At 43.7% G+C, this 20,174-nt stretch overlaps 1 protein-coding gene across 7 annotated transcripts in view; it reads right to left on the reverse strand.

The window, feature by feature from the left end:
- Positions 1-327: 327 nt before the first annotated feature.
- The window catches only part of sema4ab (sema domain, immunoglobulin domain (Ig), transmembrane domain (TM) and short cytoplasmic domain, (semaphorin) 4Ab), a 47,901-nt gene continuing 28,054 nt past the window's right edge, over positions 328-20,174 (reverse strand). For all 7 annotated transcript variants that reach the window (XM_084031589.1, XM_084031592.1, XM_084031588.1 and 4 more), the window contains 8 exons: positions 19,877-20,004; positions 18,473-18,654; positions 14,143-14,287; positions 12,994-13,183; positions 8,559-8,674; positions 4,694-4,857; positions 3,057-3,151; positions 328-2,017 (listed from right to left, as the gene is read on the reverse strand). In XM_084031589.1, the coding sequence (XP_083887715.1) occupies positions 1,179-2,017; positions 3,057-3,151; positions 4,694-4,857; positions 8,559-8,674; positions 12,994-13,183; positions 14,143-14,287; positions 18,473-18,654; positions 19,877-20,004 (1,859 nt within the window). In that variant the 3' untranslated portion in view covers positions 328-1,178. The remainder of the gene's footprint in view (positions 2,018-3,056; positions 3,152-4,693; positions 4,858-8,558; positions 8,675-12,993; positions 13,184-14,142; positions 14,288-18,472; positions 18,655-19,876; positions 20,005-20,174) is intronic.

Here is a 20,174-nt window from a genome sequence, read left to right on the forward strand (position 1 = left end):
GTAAAAGTAAAAATTATTTTTTGCGGTTAATGAAACACAATACATTGAACAACTCTTTTAAATAGGGCCATGGATGGGGAATGTCTTGCTTCTCTGAATCTTCTGAAGCGTCGCCATCGGCAATACTCCCGGACCCCCCTTCGCTTCCTTCCTTCATGTCGCCGCTACAGTGCAAGTTCTCTACTGTCTCTACCGTCCCCTCACTCATTCGACTTCTTCCCACGGTAACCTGTCCCCCCCTCTTCTTCTCCCTCTTTCCCTCTCGAGTTTGTCACGCCTTTTACGTATGCTTTTACGTATTGTCGTCATTTGTGGAGTTTAAAAAAAAAAGAAGTAACGAGTCTGTTTTTACGATGTAAGGAGTAGAAAGTACACATTTTTGTGTATAAATGTAGGGAGTAACAGTAAAAAGTCATCAGAAAAAGTAAAGTACAGATACCTGAAAAATCTACTTAAGTACAGTAACGAAGTACCGTATTTGTACTTTGTTACTTGTCACCTCTGCTAGTAAGTAAACACAGATGTAGACCATTAAGAAGAAAACCCCTTCAGTGGCCAAAACAAACATCTTCATTTGAGTTCCACAAATTATAAGATGGAAATCTGACCATCAGGATCACAGTCTCACAGGGTTTTTACATTGTCTGTAAACAGAGCCTCCCACTGGGCTGACTGACAGTCAGAATGGTGATTCTGGTAGCTGGGGGGCTGACTAACAGTCAGAATTGTGATTCTGGTAACTGGGGGGCTGACTGACAGTCAGAATGGTGATTCTGGTAGCTGGGGGGCTGACTAACAGTCAGAATGGTGATTCTGGTAACTGGGGGCCTGACTGACAGTCAGAATGGTGATTCTGGTGACTGGGGGGCTGACTGACAGTCAGAATGGTGATTCTGGTAGCTGGGGGGCTGACTAACAGTCAGAATGGTGATTCTGGTAACTGGGGGGCTGACTGACAGTCAGAATGGTGATTCTGGTGACTGGGGGGCTGACTGACAGTCATAATGGTGATTCTGGTAACTGGGGGGCTGACTGACAGTCAGAATGGTGATTCTGATAACTGGGGGGCTGACTGACAGTCAGAATGGTGATTCTGGTAACTGGGGGGCTGACTGACAGTCGTGGTGGTGGTGGAGGGAGATCACCCCTCAACCCTGGTCTCACCTGTAACAGACTACTCAGATAGGGGTGTTGGGCAGATGCCCATTAGATCCTGTGAGGGCCCCGTTACAAATCAAACCACTGGCCTGTCCACTGTGCAGCCCATGTCCATTGCGTTTGTTCTGAAACTGGTTCCCCCTGAGGGCATCCTGCTCCATTGGGGTCCTTCTGTCAGAGTCTCTAGTTGGGGTTCCTGGCTGAGGGGCCGTCCGGCTGCTGCAGCACTGTCTGATGACATACAGAAGGATGGTGATTAGCAGACTGAGGCAGAGCACCAGCAGAACCGACACAACCACCAGCTCCTTCAGGTAGCAGGGGCCCCGGGCTGACAACAGGGGCTCCCCGTCCTGGAGGTCCCCATCCTGGAGCTCTGCCTCTTTCTGCCTAGACTCCTCCATCCAAAGGGTCCTGTTTCTGCCCTGCTGTCTGGTGGGGACTGCGGGGCCCCTGCTGGACAGTGTGGAATCAGCCTCTCCTTGTCTTGTTGTGGTTGTTTTCGGCCAAGTCCCCATAGAGGTATGCAGTCCAGGACCAGGGATGTCCAAAGCCTTAGTGGTGGGTACAGGCTGTGTCTGAGGCCATGTGTAGCTGGTTGGACTTTGAGTCATGGGACTGCTCTTCTGTTTCACATGATAGATGGCCATTGTTTGCTGGTAGCCGTTTTCAATAGACAGGCAGAGGTAGTGGCCCAGAGTTGCGGGAGTGGCCACAAAGCTCAGACTCCCATCCAGCAGGTGCAGGTACAAGTCCGAGGAAAGTCGGCTGTTGGGACGCTCCCAAAGCTGCTGGGACAACTGTGATGCTGCGGGACACTGAAGACGTACCACTTCATTCAGAGACACAGAGACCAGCTCACCTGCAGGACACAAGGCTTACATATAGATTACTCAGACCCTTCATACACAGTGAATCCAACATCAACACCCCAGGACCCCCCATAGCCCTGTACGCACCGTCATCAAGAAATATGCCAGATCATGTCATTCTTCATTGGTAGCATTCATGTACACATGTGGCTACCCCACATAGCCACACATTAGTTAGGAATGAACGCTCAAGATGTACTCAAGATGCAGTTCACCTACGAACAAGGACTATGTCAGGATGTGGACCAAGGTCACCAAAACAAAACCACAGCAGTCATGGTGACAAGTTCCGAAGAGAAACGAATTACTTTTTCTTCTGTGAGTTTAACAATATTGATAAATTGAACAACATTGGCATATCCCAGATATTGTATAAGCATCTATGTTGGCTGGTGAATCACAAAGTCAAAGTTATGTTTACGGTCATTTAGAAACAGCATCTCCATGCCAGTTCATCCACTTAAAAATGTTAGTGTTTACCTTAGTCACGACTTTATAAAACAACATTTCTTCCAAAATTGATTGATTGTTGTGATTATTAATAAACATGTTATTGAAAGCAAAATGTTTCGTCTAATATGGAGCTACTATGCTATACCTGTCATGTTGGGGTGTAACGGTACTCATAGTCCTACCAGAAATGTTCCATCGGGTCAGTACGCCTGACACCTAAACAGCTGCTCATGTCAACTACTCACACACGGAACACAAACATTTTTGCAGAGAACAGTTTTTGTCAGCTGTAATTGGTTAAGCGCAGTTAGCTGGCTTAATCAAGCTCTGAGGACAAAGATTTGACAAACTGAAGTCGGATACATCTAAGGATACACTAAAACATACACATTTAAGTTATGATGGCAGCACCTGAATATGTCGATAGCTGAAGGAAACATTAACACACAAAATAAGAGTATGGCCGACATGTCAAACGTGGATTTTGGGTACTGTTACGCCCCTAATGTCAAGCATTAAACCTTGAAATGTTTCTAACTATCAGCATGTAACCAATTTAAACCTGACACCACCTACCTGCAGGCAGTTTGTTCAGACCAAATCTGGCATGGTGTGTATAAGAAACAGAGTTGCAGGCCTCTTCAACGTTCCCTCTGTCCACGTCCTGGCCTCTGAGGAGAACAACTACAGTCACCAGACTGTCATATTCAACCATTTCTATAGACATTATTGTTTCCTCCTTTTTGAAATCTATTGAAAGAGGAATTCAGAGATTCTCAAACAATCCATAATTTAGCCCAATGACAGATCAAAGTGAGGATTACTGAGCCATGAACTCTGGTTGAGTTCATGGCTCAGTAAGATATTCTGCTTTAAAATGTTCATTGCCTTGTACAACTTTTTCTGCTGCTTCAGTGAAACAGGTAAGCTAATTTCCAACCATTCTTATTTTCCCTGACTAATCCATTGTTTTCCATATATTACCTACAGTAAACCGGCCACAGTTTCATGCTTTATCATCGAAGGTAATCCCTGCACGCATGTTTTTACATCACTCATTACAGGTTTCATGACCCTATGTGGTTGTATTGTCTATCAAATTGTGACCAGAAAATATTTGAGGTGACAAAAGTTGGCAATCACCCTTAGGAATAGAATATCAACTGAATAGTCCAGACTAAGGGTGTTTTCACACCTGGTCCGTTTCAGCCCTACAAACGATCTCAGAGAACTCAGACCCCTCTGAAAGTTCACTTCAGAGTGGTCTGAGTTCTCTTGGAGTGTTCACATATATGCGCAAAAATGCTGATCAATTTGTTGGGCTGAAACGGACCAAGTGTGAAAAACACCCTCAGTTCTCTTTGTGTTCACAGTGTTGTTTCATTTTGTTTCTGGTCCACCTCGGCTCTGATGGGGCCTCAGTCCTGTTCCTGTTCACACTATAGTTCATTAAGATTCATGCTTTCCCCTTCAATGATGTGATGTTTAGTGTCGCTTCCACACAGAGAGAACTTTGAGCTTTTTCTCATTCATTCCCACTAAAATAGATCGCTTTGTGCTCACAATGAGTAGGTAATGCAGACTGCAACACGAAGCATACTCAGACCACCTCCCTAAGGAGGTCTGAGTAAGAAGTCTGAGTATGGCTCGTTTCAGAGGGGTCTGAGTTCTCTTGGAGGGTTCACATATGCGTGAAGTGTGAAAACACCTTGAGTTTGGTTCATGTAAAGAGGCCTATATGTGAAAACACCATTTGAGTCCGTGTTGTGGTCTGAATACCGGCTTTAGCGCTTTGTAGTTGCTGGTCCATAATGTGAACAGCAAATACGTGTTGAAGTCGTCAGGAGATGCCGGTTCCTGATCGGCTAAATAACGGAGCTAACAGCTAACCATGTTCTGGACTTGACAAATAATATTTTAAATTGACAAACATCATCATTCATAGTACAATTCAAACAGGATCACAGCATGTGTCTCTCTGCGTTGATGTGAAATAAGTCCCGTTGTGGACACAGAAAGGGGCAGGACTGTCTGTGGAAAGGGGAGTTATAGTTAGTTTGACCTTGAGGACTCAGTAGTGGAGCAACTTCACATGACAGTGTACTGACTTATGCTGTGTATGTTGTAGCTCTTTATAATATCAAAATTATAATATATCATCATAATAACAAGATTTTTCCAACGTAAAAATGGGAACATCTTGTGAGACTCACAGACTGGTCTGGGTCCTGGTGGTCTCCAGACAGGCCCTGCTGACAGTGTCCCAGCCACAGAAGGGGTCTCGGGCCAGAACACACTGAGGACAGGTCCAGTAGAAAGAGCAGTTGGCTGTTGGGACTCTCACCACACTCTCTGATGTGCCGACATATAACATCCGCTGCAGAGGGGCAGAATGAGATCCAGATTAAGCTCCGCCTGGACTCCACACTCACATACATGCTACACCAGGTGTGATGTCGGTGGTAAACGTATTAAATGACAACAGTGAGCCGAGTCTCTTTCATCTGGTATGAATGATTAGCTGTAGGTTGTAATACACATACATGGGCATCATGTCTGATACTGTGCTTATGTATTTGTACTTGTCAAACTACTGTCCGACCACCACTGTCCGACCACCACTTTGTGACTTTCTCCCTCCCCATGAAGTCCACCACATCCCTCCCCTCTACGCCTCGAACTGTCACCAGCCGCCGCAACCTGTAATCCCTCACTCCCTCCGCTCTCTCCTCAACTGTTATTTCCTCACTACCATCCACAATTCTCCTTAATGCCTACGGAGGAAGCCTCCTCCATCCTGATGTCCTCACTCTCCTCTTCTTTGGACACTCTCTGTCCCCCCATCTCACGACCTGTGCGATCATCTCCCTCCCCTCCCTGGCTGTCTGAACCTCTGTGAACCAACAGATCATTGTTGCGAGCGTCAGAGAGAAAATGGAAGAAATCAGGCCAGCACGAGGACCTTGCACACTACCACCACCTCCTCTCTGACTTCACTGCAACTGTTTCAGCAGCTAAATCTGCCTTCTACCTGGCAAAGATCAACTCTTCCGCCTCCAACCCCAGGAAACTCTTCTCCATGTTCTCCTCCCTCCTCACCCCTCCTACACCTCCCCCTCCTTCCTCGCTTACTGCTGATGACTTTGCAACTTACTTTACCAAGAAAGTAAATGACATCAGCTCCTCATTCCTATTCCCTCCCAGAAAACATCTCCCCCAACTCTCAACTCTGATGGCCTTACCAGCTTTAGCCCCCTCACCTCTGAAGACGTTCACGCATTTGTTACATCTAACCGTGCCACCACCTGCTCCCTTGAACCGATTCCATCTAACACAACGTCTTGCCATTCCTCACCACCCTGATCAACTCCTTCCTCACCTCAGGTGTCATTCCAGTGGCTTTTAAGACTGCTACAGTGAAGCCCCTCCTTAAAAAACCCACCCTAGACGCTGCTGACATCCAAAGCTACAGACCTGTATCTCTTCTTTCATTCCTCTCTAAAACCTTGGAACGTGCCTCCTACAACCAACTGTCATCCTATCTCTCGCAGAACAACCTCCTTGACCCTAATCAATCAGGATTCAGGACTGCTCACTCCACTGAGACAGCCCTCCTCACAGTGACCGAGTCCCTGCGAGACGCCAGAGCCTCATCCCACTCCTCCGTTCTCATTCTCCTCAACCTATCTGCTGCATTCGACACAGTCAATCACCAAATCCTCCTCTCCACCCTGGCTGAACTTGGCATAACTGACTCTGCTCTCACCTGGTTTACATCATACCTGACAAATCACACCTTTCAGGTCACATGGAATGGCTCTATGTCCAAACCCTGTTCTCTGGACAACTGCGAGGAACCTGGGTGTAATCCTCGATGACCAACTATCCTGCACCCCCAACATCACTGCTGTGGCCCGATCCTGCAGATTTGCCCTCTACAATATCTGCAGGATTCGGACCTTCCTCACAAAGGATGCAACGCAACTCCTGGTCCAAGCACTGGTCATCTCCCGCCTTGACTACTGCAACTCTCTCTTGGCCGGACTCCCGGCCTCTGCGACTAAACCATTGCAGCGTATCCAGAAAGCTGCAGCACGCCTTATCATTAATCTACCCAAATTCTCCCATGTGACCCCCCTCCTCCGTGACCTCCACGTTGGCTCCCTGTTGCAGCACGCATCCAATTCAAGACGATGGCACTGGCCTTCAGGGCCATCAATGGAACGGCACCCATCTACCTTCAAACACTGGTCAAACCTCATGCCCCGAAGCGTGCACTTCGCTCCTCTACTTCAGCTGGCTGGCTGGTACCACCATCGCTGAAATCAAACAAATGTCGCTCAGCAAAGTCCAGACTCTTCTCTGTTCTGGCGCCTCAGTGGTGGAACGAACTCCCGACCAATGTCAGGACAGCAGAGTCATTTGCCATCTTCCGAAAAAGGCTCAAGACTCACCTGTTCAGACTTCACCTCGACTCTACATAGCATGACCCACTAACACCCCCCCCCCCCAAATGGCCGTGTGATGTCTCACTCGTTCTGCAAAGCCAGGGTTCTATCTAAACGCAGACACACAAAGTTTTATCTAAATGTTTCGGTTCACAGCATATTTTGACTTGCCTTTCTGCCAATACGGTGGAATCGCCTGTCTAAAAGGGGCTAGTCAACGTCCTGGCAGTGAACAAAGTATTTCAGTGCGTAAACAGGTTATTTGTTGGTTAAAGTGGCAGTTCGTAACATTTGCATCTATTTAATTGTCTTCCTATCTATCAAAGAATGAGTTAAAACAATGGTGGTTGATCATGTGACCCACTAATGAAAGTTCTGCTTTGCCCAGAAATAGGATATCCGTGTCTGTGGCCACATTCCAGCTAAACTCTAAATGAGTTTTATCTTTTTCCGTCAGTCAGCAGCAGTTGGTCTGCAGGTGGAGCTACTCCTGAAGTATGCTGCTTTTACTTGGAATGGGAAATCGGTAACTTCCAACTGCTGAGTCAGGCTCCCTCTAGTCTAAAGTGTTTGACCAGGTACATTTCATTACTGCTGACTCACAATGGAGGATCAACAGGCAGAGAAAGAAGACCATTCAACTTCCAGTCCAAGAAAAAGAAACAACAAACTAATGGAAGTGAAGAAGGAAAGTCATCAAGAAGCAAAGTGACCGCCAACAAGGGAAAACCACGGACCTCCTTTCAGTGTGGAGCATTTGAAGGCAAAGCAAACCAAACTGATGAAGAAACCCAGCGCAGCAGGAGAGGCTTTGTGGTTTTGAACTTTATTAAAAGGACAATAATAGGTAAAGACAGACATTATGTTTGCTGTTGGCATTGTGAAACCTGCTATGAGCTGCTCTTGGCCAACTCCATTTGGTCTCAGAGGAAAAGAGGTGGAAAGCCCAACTCAAGTTGGTGTCTCTATTCAGTACACTACATTTTATCAATCCAGTTGGAAAACAAATTGAATCCTGTTTTCCATGTCACATCAACATCAATATTTTAGATTGATTATGGTGATGCAATTTTGGTTTAGATCACCGTCCACCTTGTCCAAACTCTACCGCCCACTCAGCCCTGAGGTACACCACTAATGCTTCAGGACCATCATTGTTCTTTATACAGCTCAGTAGGATGGTCAACCTTCACATTATAGTCTATGAGATCATCTCGGGAAACTCCCTACTTACTTCAGGAAGTTATGTTTTGCAAAGCAATCAAATTGTTTCAGTTTGAGCAGCAAAGAGGCCTGATCCATTGGTTGAGGAACAATCATAAGGCCAAGCTTAAACTTGTAGACCCATATTGCTTTAAATTTAAACTTAGAATAATGGAAATGGTCACTTCAGCTACTTCAATTAACTAACAAACACATGATCAAGGAATATAGTGTTGCTATCTGCAGCTGTCTGAACCGGTCTTGGCTCGGTCTCACTTGTGAAAGAGGTTTGAACATACTTAAATGTTGACAGTGGGCACAGGTCTGCCATTGGCCTCCCTCCTTCAGCTATCAGTACTATCTAGACCATCCAGACAAGTATCATGAAAGTAAATTATAAAGTCTATATCATAAAGTTGATGTGTACCTTGGGTATGGAGAGCTTCAGGCTCTTGACAGGCTGAGGCTGCTCAAAGACCTGGACTTCCTCTATGATGTGGGCTCCAGTCTGCAGCAACACAGCTTTGTGAAGGTAACCAGACTCTGAAACGCAGCCAAACAGAAAACACAATTAATGTGTATACAACTACTACAGCCCTGGAAGAGTTGACAGTTGGTAAAGTATCACAACAACATTGCATACACTGCAGCTGGAACCTTCACTCTGTTTTTGAATGGCCTTTAAGCTTGTTAGTCTTGGACGCTGTAAAATGGCCAGCCAGACAACTGAAAGAACAACAGTTAAATTAAAGCTGCCAGCAGTGATGAACGGGCCCTTGCACCCCCATGCGAGTCGGGGAGTGCTGCAGCCGCTTCCCTGTTGCTTGGCGCTGGCCGGTCGACACCTTTCTGACTTTTCACCCATTTTAGAGGGAGCATGACTGAGTTAAAGGTTACTTACTTCCTCCATTAGGTGGCACCAAACAATTCTCCCTTATCTTACATCATGCCTCGGTATACAGTATAGAGCTGTACAACACACCTTATATTTTTTCACACAATATATAAAGAGTAAATATCAGTGGCTGTTTCCACTTGTGGAGGTTTTAACCCCCAACAGAATGCTGCTTCAACACAGAAATTTCAACACAGTTTCTCTTCTTTGCCTCGTAACACACAAAGTTACAAAAATACTCAAAGTGAGGGAAACATCCATAATTCTGTTCTTTGTTCCATGACCCAGAAGTGGAAGTGGAAACGGTAGCTTGTCCACTATTGGTCCAATTCCCCGAGAAGTGTCCAGATTTAACCGACTAGTGAGATAACCATCATCTTTAGCCCCTTGAAGCTCCATAAGCAAGTCTCCAAGCTCATGTAGTTTGATGTGGTCTGGGGCAGCATATAAGTCACAAAGTCTCTGGTATACTGTACGTAGAGCCAGACTAGGATTGTTAAATGTCTTAATGGTCTTGGGTCTTCTTATTTATCTCCTACCCTTTTACCCTATCAACCCTCACGGAACCTGAGGTCCTCCAGTGCTGGCCTTTTAACCATACCACAGGTGAGAACTAAAACACACGGGGGGGGGGGGCGGCATTCAGTTACTATGGCCCCCGATTGTGGAACAGCCTTTTGGAGAACCTCAGGGCCGCAGAAAATGTTGATGTTTTTAAAAAGAGGCTCAAGACCCACCTTTTTAATCAGGCTTTTAACTGACATGTTTTCTAATTTCTTTTATGCTTCTTACATTTTTTATTATTATTTATTTTTATATTATTTATTTCAGCTTATCCTGTCTTATTGTTTTATTTTTAAATTTTTATTTCTTCTATTTGTTTTATTTATTGCTTCTATTTTACTAATTTTATACATTTTACTGTTTTTATTCCCTCAGTTTGTAGCTTCTACCTTTTATCTTATTTTACCGTTTTAGCCCCTCGGTTTTCCAGTGTTTTCCTCCTGGGGGCCTACCACACCGGGAGTTGTTTCTGGTCCACCGTTGGGGGTGCTGTCCTGTGGACGGCCATGGCCCGGGTGGTTGGAGAGCTCATTTTGGTACCGGTACCGGTACCAAAATGTATATATTTCGGGACTTTTCGATACTTTTCGATACTTTTTCAAATAAAAAGATAATGCAAAAAATGTCATTACTGACTTTATTTTAATAGAAAATCTTAGAACAATAACATATTAATCAGTAAATAAAATACCACAAAGACAAGCTTTTCTAATGCACACAATTTTAAAATAATGCATGTATGCATTTTACAGCTCTGGAAAAAAGATAAGGGACCACTTCAGATTTATTGTAAATCAGCATGGCTACATGTATGGCAAAAAGTTTAGAAATCACTGTGAAAATACAATAATATAAAAAAATATATAATAATATAAATAAACCAGCTCTATTTTTTTCTTCCAGAGCTACTTCTGTTAAGAGTGAAGGGGGGTGGCGCTTGCTTTTAGCACTGAATGTGGCTTTTTTTAATGAATAAATGACCTGTCGTTCCCTGAGCTCAGTGTGCAGGTCTGGGTTCTTGTCCTTTAGGTGTTTGGCTAAGTCGGAGGTGTTTCCGCCGTTAGCCATGCATGTTTTTAAACACCGTATACACAGTGGTGCTTCGGCGTTAACTGCCTCGCCTTGCGCATTTGTTTTTAAGCTAAAGTACGGCCATATCGCACTTCGCTCCCCTGGTTTGTCCACAAGTTGCGGCGTGTTGACGGTTGCAGCAGCCATTCTCCTCTCCGTGCTCTTTCTCTCTCCCTCTCCCTCTCTCTCTCTCTCCCTCTCCAACGTCTCTGCTCTCTCCAAGCTTTCCTCCTGCTCCGTTTGTTGCTCCAGTCCACGCTGCTCGCTAACTTGCTAGCTGTTTCCTCCGGCTTGCTTGTTTTTTCCTTTTATCTCCCCAAGCTGCGGCTCGCTCCTCATCCTCTCAGCTGTAGTTACAACGCGGTGACGTCACGTGGCGAGTTCGCCGCGCTGTTGCGGGCGCTGCCGGCGGCGCTGCAAGTACCAGTCCCGTCCAAATGCAATATAGTACCGTTTTAAATGCCTCAGTACCCCGGTACCAAATTAGTACCGGTATACCGTGCAACCCTACCGTGGTGTGGAGCCTCCTGTCTGCCTGGGCTGGGGTGGTCCCTGTGGCGGCGCCCCCTGTAGTCATGGACCATGTTTCCTCTCGGTGTGCGCGGCCCCCCAAAGGTAGCTTCTTCCCTCACCTCAGATCTGCCATGTCTCCTCAGCAATAGCTAGTGTATGTGTGTGGTTGAGTGGGTGTGTGGGTGTGAATGTCTGTGAGTATGACTACGTATGTGTGTGAGTGTGTATGTCTTGGTGTATCTCTGTGTGTATATTTGTGGGGGTGGGACGTCTGGGTTTTTATGGCGTTTCCTTGTTCCTCATTTTTGTTTTTATTTTATTTTCTGTAAGGCACTTTGTGCTACTCTAAGTATGAAAAGTGCTATACAAATAAAGTTGATTGATTGATTGAACATGCACTGAGCATATGCTTTTCACCTGTTTGCCAGAGTCCTTTCCCATTTTGTCACGAGATCCAATTCTTGGATACTTGGATAGCACACCTGCTTGGAGGACACGTATCGATGGTCCAAACTAGTAGGAAACTATGGTTCCTGAGTTTAAGGCCCTGACACACCAATCCGATGGCCGATCATCATCAGAAAAGGCAGTCGGACTGATCAGTCAGCCTCCGTCTCCCCGACATGGTCAAAAAAGTGCCTCACACACACCTGAACGACTACCGACTTGAGCATACGTTCTGCGCTTGCACGAGACGTAATATGTCCATAACATCAGGTGGCGCTTATCTGTATTATCGCCCAAAAAGAAAGAAAACCATAATGAGGGAACATCTCAAGACCAAAACACAGAGCACGCATGTGCATGTGATGCCATCGTCTGCGCTTCATCTGGTTTGTTTACCATCGTCACATCCGGTCTTCTTGTTCACTGATTCGCTAATTCAAGGGCTAGCACTCCACCAATCAGAGCGGTCAGACTGAACGACTTGGTCGTTGCCGACTCGACATGTGGAATCGGCTTAAAAGAACGGCGACGGCTTTGACGACTGCCGATGGCACAGAACACAGAACAGACTCGTGTCACCGACGTCGGCAGACTGTCCGACGGCCGATCATTTAGACCAGTGGTGCCCAACTCCGGTCCTGGAGAGCCACTGTCCTGCATGTTTTAGGTCTCTCCCTGCTCTTACACACCTGATTCTAATGATGTGCTCGTTATCAAGTGTAGAAGAAAATGTGTTACCTTACAATTCTTTTTTGTATCTCATACTAATAATCCTTTCTCTCGGAACATCAAATGTCCTGCTGAGCTGTGTTTAACCCTTGCCGTCTTGATGAAAAGACTCTTTGATCTTTCCCTCTTCCTGAACTGTCTCCGTAACATTTGTCTCACATACATTGATCAAGGCCCGATGGGTGACCCCTGTAGTGACATCATCTAGCTGTCGCGAGAACAGTCACACCTTGTAGACATCCACAGATGTCTCTTCCTCTGCAGAGAGACATGTCTTGATTCAATGCAAATCCACTCATGACGCCTTCCCTTTTGTTCTCCCGAATGTTCTGTATAAATCCACCTCGGCCAGGCCATTCGGGAGACTGGATCTTCATGGATACACTGTGAATTTCTTTTCTCCACTGTCAGTGATTAAACCTCATTTGAACCAGCCACAGAATTGGACCTGAAGAGTTTTTCTTCCACACAAGCAACTGAAGCTTGTCACAGGCTTGAAAATCGTTCGAATCAGGTGTGAAACCTAAAACATGCAGGACAGTGGCTCTCCAGCCCGGAGTTGGGCACCCCTGATTTAGACATTCTACGCTTTCTAAATGAATGAAACAGAGTGAATAGTCCAATCTTAAAAACAACGTCCAACCTGTGAGCAGAAACAGGACAGTGTAGTCTTTGTTGTTGGCAGCCTGGACTCTTTGGACTGTCAGATGGCTGTAGTTGTGATCAGCAGACACCATGGTCAGACTTCTTCCAGCTGGTCGCACACTGTCATCTGCCAGGAAGTTCTCTTTGACGAACCGCAGGGCGTTGTCAGATGCGTTGTGCAGGCCGCACTATCACACAAAATGATAGGATTTTTTAATTGATATTACCAGATATGGCACCACGAGTCATTCATACGTCATCTCAACTGAACCAACACTAGTGAACAAACTGCTCCTATATAATCAATACACAAAAAATACACTTCTAGTATTCTTCTAGTTTTAAATAGAAACAAAGATTTAATAAGCTTGAAGTATTTACCACAGGAAATTTAGAATTCATTTAACAATTCATTCCACAACAAATCAACTGTCATGTCTTCAGGGACATCATCCACCTGCCGCTGTGATGTTGCTCATCACTGACTGCTTTCTGGTCTACGGCGACATGATGGAGATAGAAACGTGGCTGCCACCATGGACCACTACTGCTCATATTACTACTACTGCTAATAGTACTACTACTGCTAATAGTACTACTACTGCTAATAGTACTACTACTGTTAATCCTACTACCAACACCAAATGCAGATGGAACCCAAGAGCCTGGTCTGCTCGACATTTCTGCCAGCCAGTCCTAAAGTGACTGAATGTGCACAGGTGGATTAAAGGCAGAGATAAAGTCCACTGAGCCCAAGACTAAATGAGGCTGAGGAAGACCCCTACAAGAAGGCTAGAAGACACTAAAAGAACTAAACAAACTCAACACAATACAATAGTAGTAAAATATATTCTGATACAATAAATTCCCATGTTGACACTTCTCCCTCCTAATATGTTCAATAAAAAGTTCCCAGATGTTAAGAAACTTGGGGTGGGAATCTGAAATATTATACCCAGTTTCTTCAAGGTACAGACAGGATGCCATGTCATTTAACATTTTTTCAAAGCAAGGAGGGAAAACTGACTTGCCTCAGAATAACCCGTTTTGTTGTAATGCTAGGGAGAGGGGGAGTCAATGAGTGGGGAGAAACCCAATATCACAATGATAATAAAGTTATCTTCACTTATTAGAAGGATCAACTTACCTCTCCTGGATTAGCAACTTTCTCCTGGACCCGTATGCTCCACTGTAACGTGTCCCGGTTCAGGACTTTATAGTTACCAGATAAAACAGACTTGATGTCCCCTAGTCGGAACGAACACACCGCTGACCGTCCAGAGTTGACAGACCTAATTGATGGAGGGAAAAAAGACACTATGAATCTAAGAATATGAGTATAAGAATGACAAGACAAGTAACACAAAGTTACAGCAGCTCAGGGAATGAAGCTGCTGCTGTTGGAAAACGCCGCACCTTCAGGGAATGTACACTAGATACTGGCTAGATTAACTTTGCTAAAATCAAAGGCCATCATGTCATTATAAATCCCCCGGCAGTCTAGGCCTCTAGCAGCATAACTAAGAGCTGGTTCAAGGCAAACCTGAGCCAGCCCTAACTATAAGCATTGTCAAAGAGAAAAGTCAACCCTTTATTCTGAGAGCGTTGTGCTCTAGCAGGACAGTACGGTTTAATGAGCTCTTTAAGATTTGATGGTGCCTGACCATTAAGCGCCTTGTAAGTGAGGAGAAGGATTTTAAATTCTATTATACTGGGAGCCAGTGCAGAGAAGCTAATACAGGAGAAATGTGATCCCTTCTTCTAGTTTTAGTCAGAACACAGGCTGCAGCATTCTGCACCAGCTGGAGAGCTTTAAGAGATTTATTAGAACAGCCTGATAATAAGGAATTACAATAGTCCAGCCTTGAGGTAACAAACGCATGGACGAGTTTTTCGGCATCTTTTTTGAATCAGCATTGGCCTAATTTTAGTAATATTACGCAGGTGAAAGTAGGCTGTCCTTGTAGTTTGTTTAATATGTGAGTCAAAGGACGGGTCCTGATCAAAGATAACTCCAAGGTTTCTTATGGTAGTATTCGAGGCGATGGCAATCCCATCAATAGTAGCTATATCTTTAGACAGCGAGCTTCGGAGGAAATTGCAGGTCATCCAGGATTTTATGTCATCAATACATGCCTGGAGTTTGACTAGCTGATTGGTTTCTTCAGAGTGTCCTCTAAATATATTGCCTAAAGGAAGCATATACACTCAACAAAAATATAAACGCAACACTTTTGTTTTTGCTCCCATTTTTCATGAGATGGACTTAAAGATCTAAAATTCATTCCAGATACACAATATTACCATTTCTCTCAAACATTGTTCACAAATCTGTCTAAATGTGTGATAGTGAGCACTTCTGCTTTGCTGAGATAATCCATCCCACCTCACAGGTGTGCCACATCAAGATGCTGATCTGACATCATGATTAGTGCACAGGTGTACCTTATACTGCCCACAATAAAAGGCCACTCTGAAATGTGCAGTTTTGTCTCACAGCAAAATGCCACAGATGCCACAAGCATTGAGGGAGCGTGCAATTGGCATGCTGACAGCAGGAATGTCAACCAGATCTGTTGCTCGTACATTGAATGTTCATTTCTCCACCATAAGCTGTCTCCAAAGGCGTTTCAGAGAATATGGCAGTACATCCAACCGGCCTCACAACCGCAGACCACGTGTAACCACACCAGCCCAGGAGCTCCACATCCAGCAGGTTCACCTCCAAGATCGTCTGAGACCAGCCACTCAGACAGCTGCTGAAACAATTGGTTTGCATAACCAAACAATTTCTGCACAAACTGTCAGAAACCGTCTCAGGGAAGCTCAACTGCATGCTCGTCGTCCTCATCGGGGTCTTGACCTGACTCCAGCTCGTCGCCGTAACAGACTTGAGTGGGCAAATGCTCGCATTCGAGAGGTGTTCTCTTCACGGATGAATCTCGGTTTACATTGTTCAGGGCAGATGGCAGACAGCGTGTGTGGCGTCGTGTGGGTGGGCGCTTTGCTGATGTCAATGTTGTGGATCGAGTGGCCCATGGTGGTGGTGGGGTTATGGTATGGGCAGGCATCTGTTATGGACGAAGAACACAGGTGCATTTTATTGATGGCATTTTGAATGCACAGAGATACCGTGATGAGATCCTGAGGCCCATTGTTGTGCCATACATCCATGAACATCACCTTATGTTTCAGCAAGATAATGCACGGCCCCATGTTGCAAGGATCTGTACACAATTCTTGGAAGCTGAAAATGTCCCAGTTCTTGCATGGCCAGCATACTCACCGGACATGTCACCCATTGAGCATGTTTGGGATGTGCTTGACCGGCGTATACGACAGCGTGTACCAGTTCCCACCAATATCCAGCAACTTCGCACAGCCATTGAAGAGGAGTGGACCAACATTCCACAGGCCACAATTGACAATCTGATAAACTCTATGCGAAGAAGATGTGTTGCACTGCATGAGGCAAATGGTGGTCACACCAGATACTGACTGGTTCTGAGTCCCCAGACCCCCAATAAAGCAAAAAGATTCACATTTCAGGGTGGCCTTTTATTGTGGACAGTCTAAGGCACACCTGTGCACTAATCATGATGTCAGATCAGCATCTTGATGTGGCACACCTGTGAGGTGGGATGGATTATCTCAGCAAAGCAGAAGTGCTCACTATCACACATTTAGACTGATTTGTGAACAATGTTTGAGATAAATGGTAATATTGTGTATCTGGAATGAATTTTAGATCTTTAAGTCCATCTCATGAAAAATGGGAGCAAAAACAAAAGTGTTGCGTTTATATTTTTGTTGAGTGTATAAGTTGAAAAGAATTGGTCCGAGCACAGAACCTTGAGGAACATCGTATTTAATTTCAGTGTGCCTGGAGGATTTTTCATTGACATGCACAAAGTGAGATCGATTGGATAAATAGGACTTAAACCAGCTTAATGTGGTTCCTTTGATGCCAATTAATTTTTCCAGTCTACATATTAGATTCTCATGGTTAATGGTGTCGAACGCAGCACTAAGATCTAGCAGGACAAGTACAGAAACCAGTCCTTTGTCAGAAGCAATTGGAAGGTCATTTGTGATTTTCACCAGAGCTGTCTCTGTACTATGATGTACTCTAATTCCTGACTGGAAGTCCTCAAGTAGACTGTTATTATTTAGAAAGTCACACAGCTGATTGGCGACTACTTTCTCAAGGATCTTAGAGAGAAAAGGAAGATTTGATATTTAGTAACGACGCGCTAACTAAGGGTAAGACTTCTTTTAGTAGCCTGGTTGGTATCGGGTCTAGGACACAGGTTGAAGGTTTAGAAGAAGAGATCTAAAAAGCAGTCTAATATATATATTAGGGCCGGGACTCGATTAAAAAAATTTATCTAATTAATTAGAGGCTTTGTAACTAATTAATCGAAATGAATCGCATTTTAATCGCATATAAATATTTGACCTGAGAACAGTGAGAAGTCATTTTTTTCACATGGATTTTTAGTATACCTTGAATAATGACTGAATACATACGTTTAAGCAACAAAATATTGTTTATTTTTGTTCAACCAAGTCCAACAGACCAGTGCAATTTTTGCCATTAAGTGTAGCAATAGCATATTTAGAAATATAGTACATTTCAGAAATTCAGGTAGCCTATTGGTAGGTAGACCTTCTGTAAACTTTAACACTTCGTTTTTTTAAGTAAAACACCATACTTTCAAGTACATTCAGAACATTGGAAACCCTGACTATCAGAAAACATCTCTCTGTTGGCGAGGGTTAACCCTCCGACGCTAGCTACCACGCTAGCGTCCACGCTAGCTGCTAAATGTTTTGCATTGAGGTGATACTTGAGGCTCGATGTGCTGCGGTGATGTGCAAATTCCTTGTTGCATAGCTTGCACACAACCATGCTCTTATCGACGCTTCCATCCGTTCGTTTTTTATAACAAAATTTCCCATCCACGGGGCCAACCAAAGCGGGGTATATATATATATATATATATATTAGGGCTATAGATTAGATTAGATTAGATTATATATATATATATATTCCTCTATTAAAGATGAGTAGTAGGCTGCTCTGGCATTACGGAGAGCCTTCTTATACGTTTTAAGACTGCTTTGCCAGACTCGCGGGATTCGTCCAGTTTGGTGGAGCCCCAGATGATTTCAAGATTATGCCATTTTTGTTTTAATTTACGAGTTTGGGAGTTATAACAGGGAGCTAACTTCCTATGTTTTATAGTTTTCTGGGAGGGACTAAAATGAACATAGAATTCCTAATTTTCATTAAGACATGGCATTGAATTAAAGATCAAGGCTCTTGCTCCTCAGTGATGTTGGCACTCTTTGAAATACTGACTGAAAATCATGAGTGTCTTCTAGTCCTGCTCAATGTCTAAAGTGTCCTGAGATAACTTCTGTTGTGATATGACAGAATAAATCAAATTGAATTGGCCCAGAAGTCAACTGACCACTGAGAGGTGAAGATGCCATAGAAGAGTGTGTCGTCTGCATGAACGCCCTCTGCTGGTGAAAGGGTGTCTATGTCCTGGATTACATTGTAGGGCAACTCATTGTTAGCCTGACACAATAGCTGAGCTTTGGCAAATGTGGTCCAGCGTCGCTGCAGAGTGCGCTGACCTCCGACATCACTCTGATAAATGAGAGGAGAAGAAGAGATCAAACACAACACTACAGTACAATGTATCAGCCTTTCCTCCTCTGGCATCAAAAACTCCTGTCTTTATTATACTAGAGAAATAAAACCTCTAGATTTTATTATACTACAGAAATAAACCCTCTAGTCTTTAAGATACTACAGAAATAAACCCTCTAGTCTTTATTATACTAGAGAAATTAACCCTTTAGTCTATTATACTAGAGAAATAAACCTTCTAGTCTTTATTACACTAGAGAAATAAACCTTCTAGTATTTATTATACAAGAGAAATAAACCCTCTAGTCTTTATTATACTAGAAAAAATAAACCCTCTAGTCTTTATGATACCACAGAAATAAACCCTCTAGTCTTTATTTTACTAGATAAATAAACCTTCTAGTCTTTATTATACTAGATAAATAAACCCTCTAGTCTTTAATATACTACAGAAATAAACCCTCTAGTCTTTATTATACTAGAGAAATAAACCCTTTAGTCTATTATACCAGAGAAATAAACATTGTAGTCTTTATTATACCACAGAAATAAACCCTCTAGTGTTTATTATACTAGAGAAATAAACCTTCTAGTCTTTATTATACTAGAGAAATAAACCCTCTAGTCTTTGTTATACTAGAGAAATAAACCTTCTAGTCTTTATTATACTATAGAAATAAACCCTCTAGTCTTTATTATACTAGAGAAATAAACCTTAGAGAAATAAACCTCCCTTTCTTCATGTGTTCAATACTTTCTTTCTCTGTCTTTTTACATTATTACACTCAGCTTAATTTCTGAACATTTTCGGTATTTGGTGAAAATGTCTTAAATATATGTACTGAGGAAAACGGTGGCGTGTTCAATACTTATTTGACCCGCTGTATATATATGCTCTGAAGTTAATCATATTAACATAGAGGTCTATGGGTATTGACATATTACTGGAGCTTCAAGTGGACATTTGTTTGAGGAGCTGCAGTCCCCCCCCCCCACCCCCCCACCCCCAACAACTGCATTTTATTGTCTCTGCACAATGACAATAAAGTTGAATCTAATCTAATCAAATCCATAAGCGTAGAATGCACGCATGTACTTGTATTACCTATTTGATTTAGGTCTGGACTACTCATTCATTTCATTTCCAAAGAGAAAATTAAAATTTCTTATTTGTGGCTCTTAAAAACACGTTTGTACGAGTGGCCTGTTTAAAACTTACCATGCAGATCTGAGACACACGAGACACAATGAACTTGTCAATAAAGTTATATTCTCTGCCCACTTCACTGAAGAAGAAGTAGATTTTCTCCTCATCAGGAATGACGCTGGAGCTGATAAAGGTGGGATCTATAGCAAAACAGATGGCAGAGTGTCAGCTCATTCAAATAAAAGCATAAGTGACGTTAAGGACATGAAATAAACATGCCTTGGTTTTACGTCACACAGATGTTTTACTCAATGCTTTAATGCACAGCGACACACTGAGTGCAGTCGTCACCACTCTGACTGTCTGTCCT

This window comes from Eutrigla gurnardus, assembly GCF_963514095.1.
Source record: "Eutrigla gurnardus genome assembly, chromosome: 17".
In the NCBI taxonomy this organism is placed as follows: Eukaryota; Metazoa; Chordata; class Actinopteri; order Perciformes; family Triglidae; genus Eutrigla; species Eutrigla gurnardus.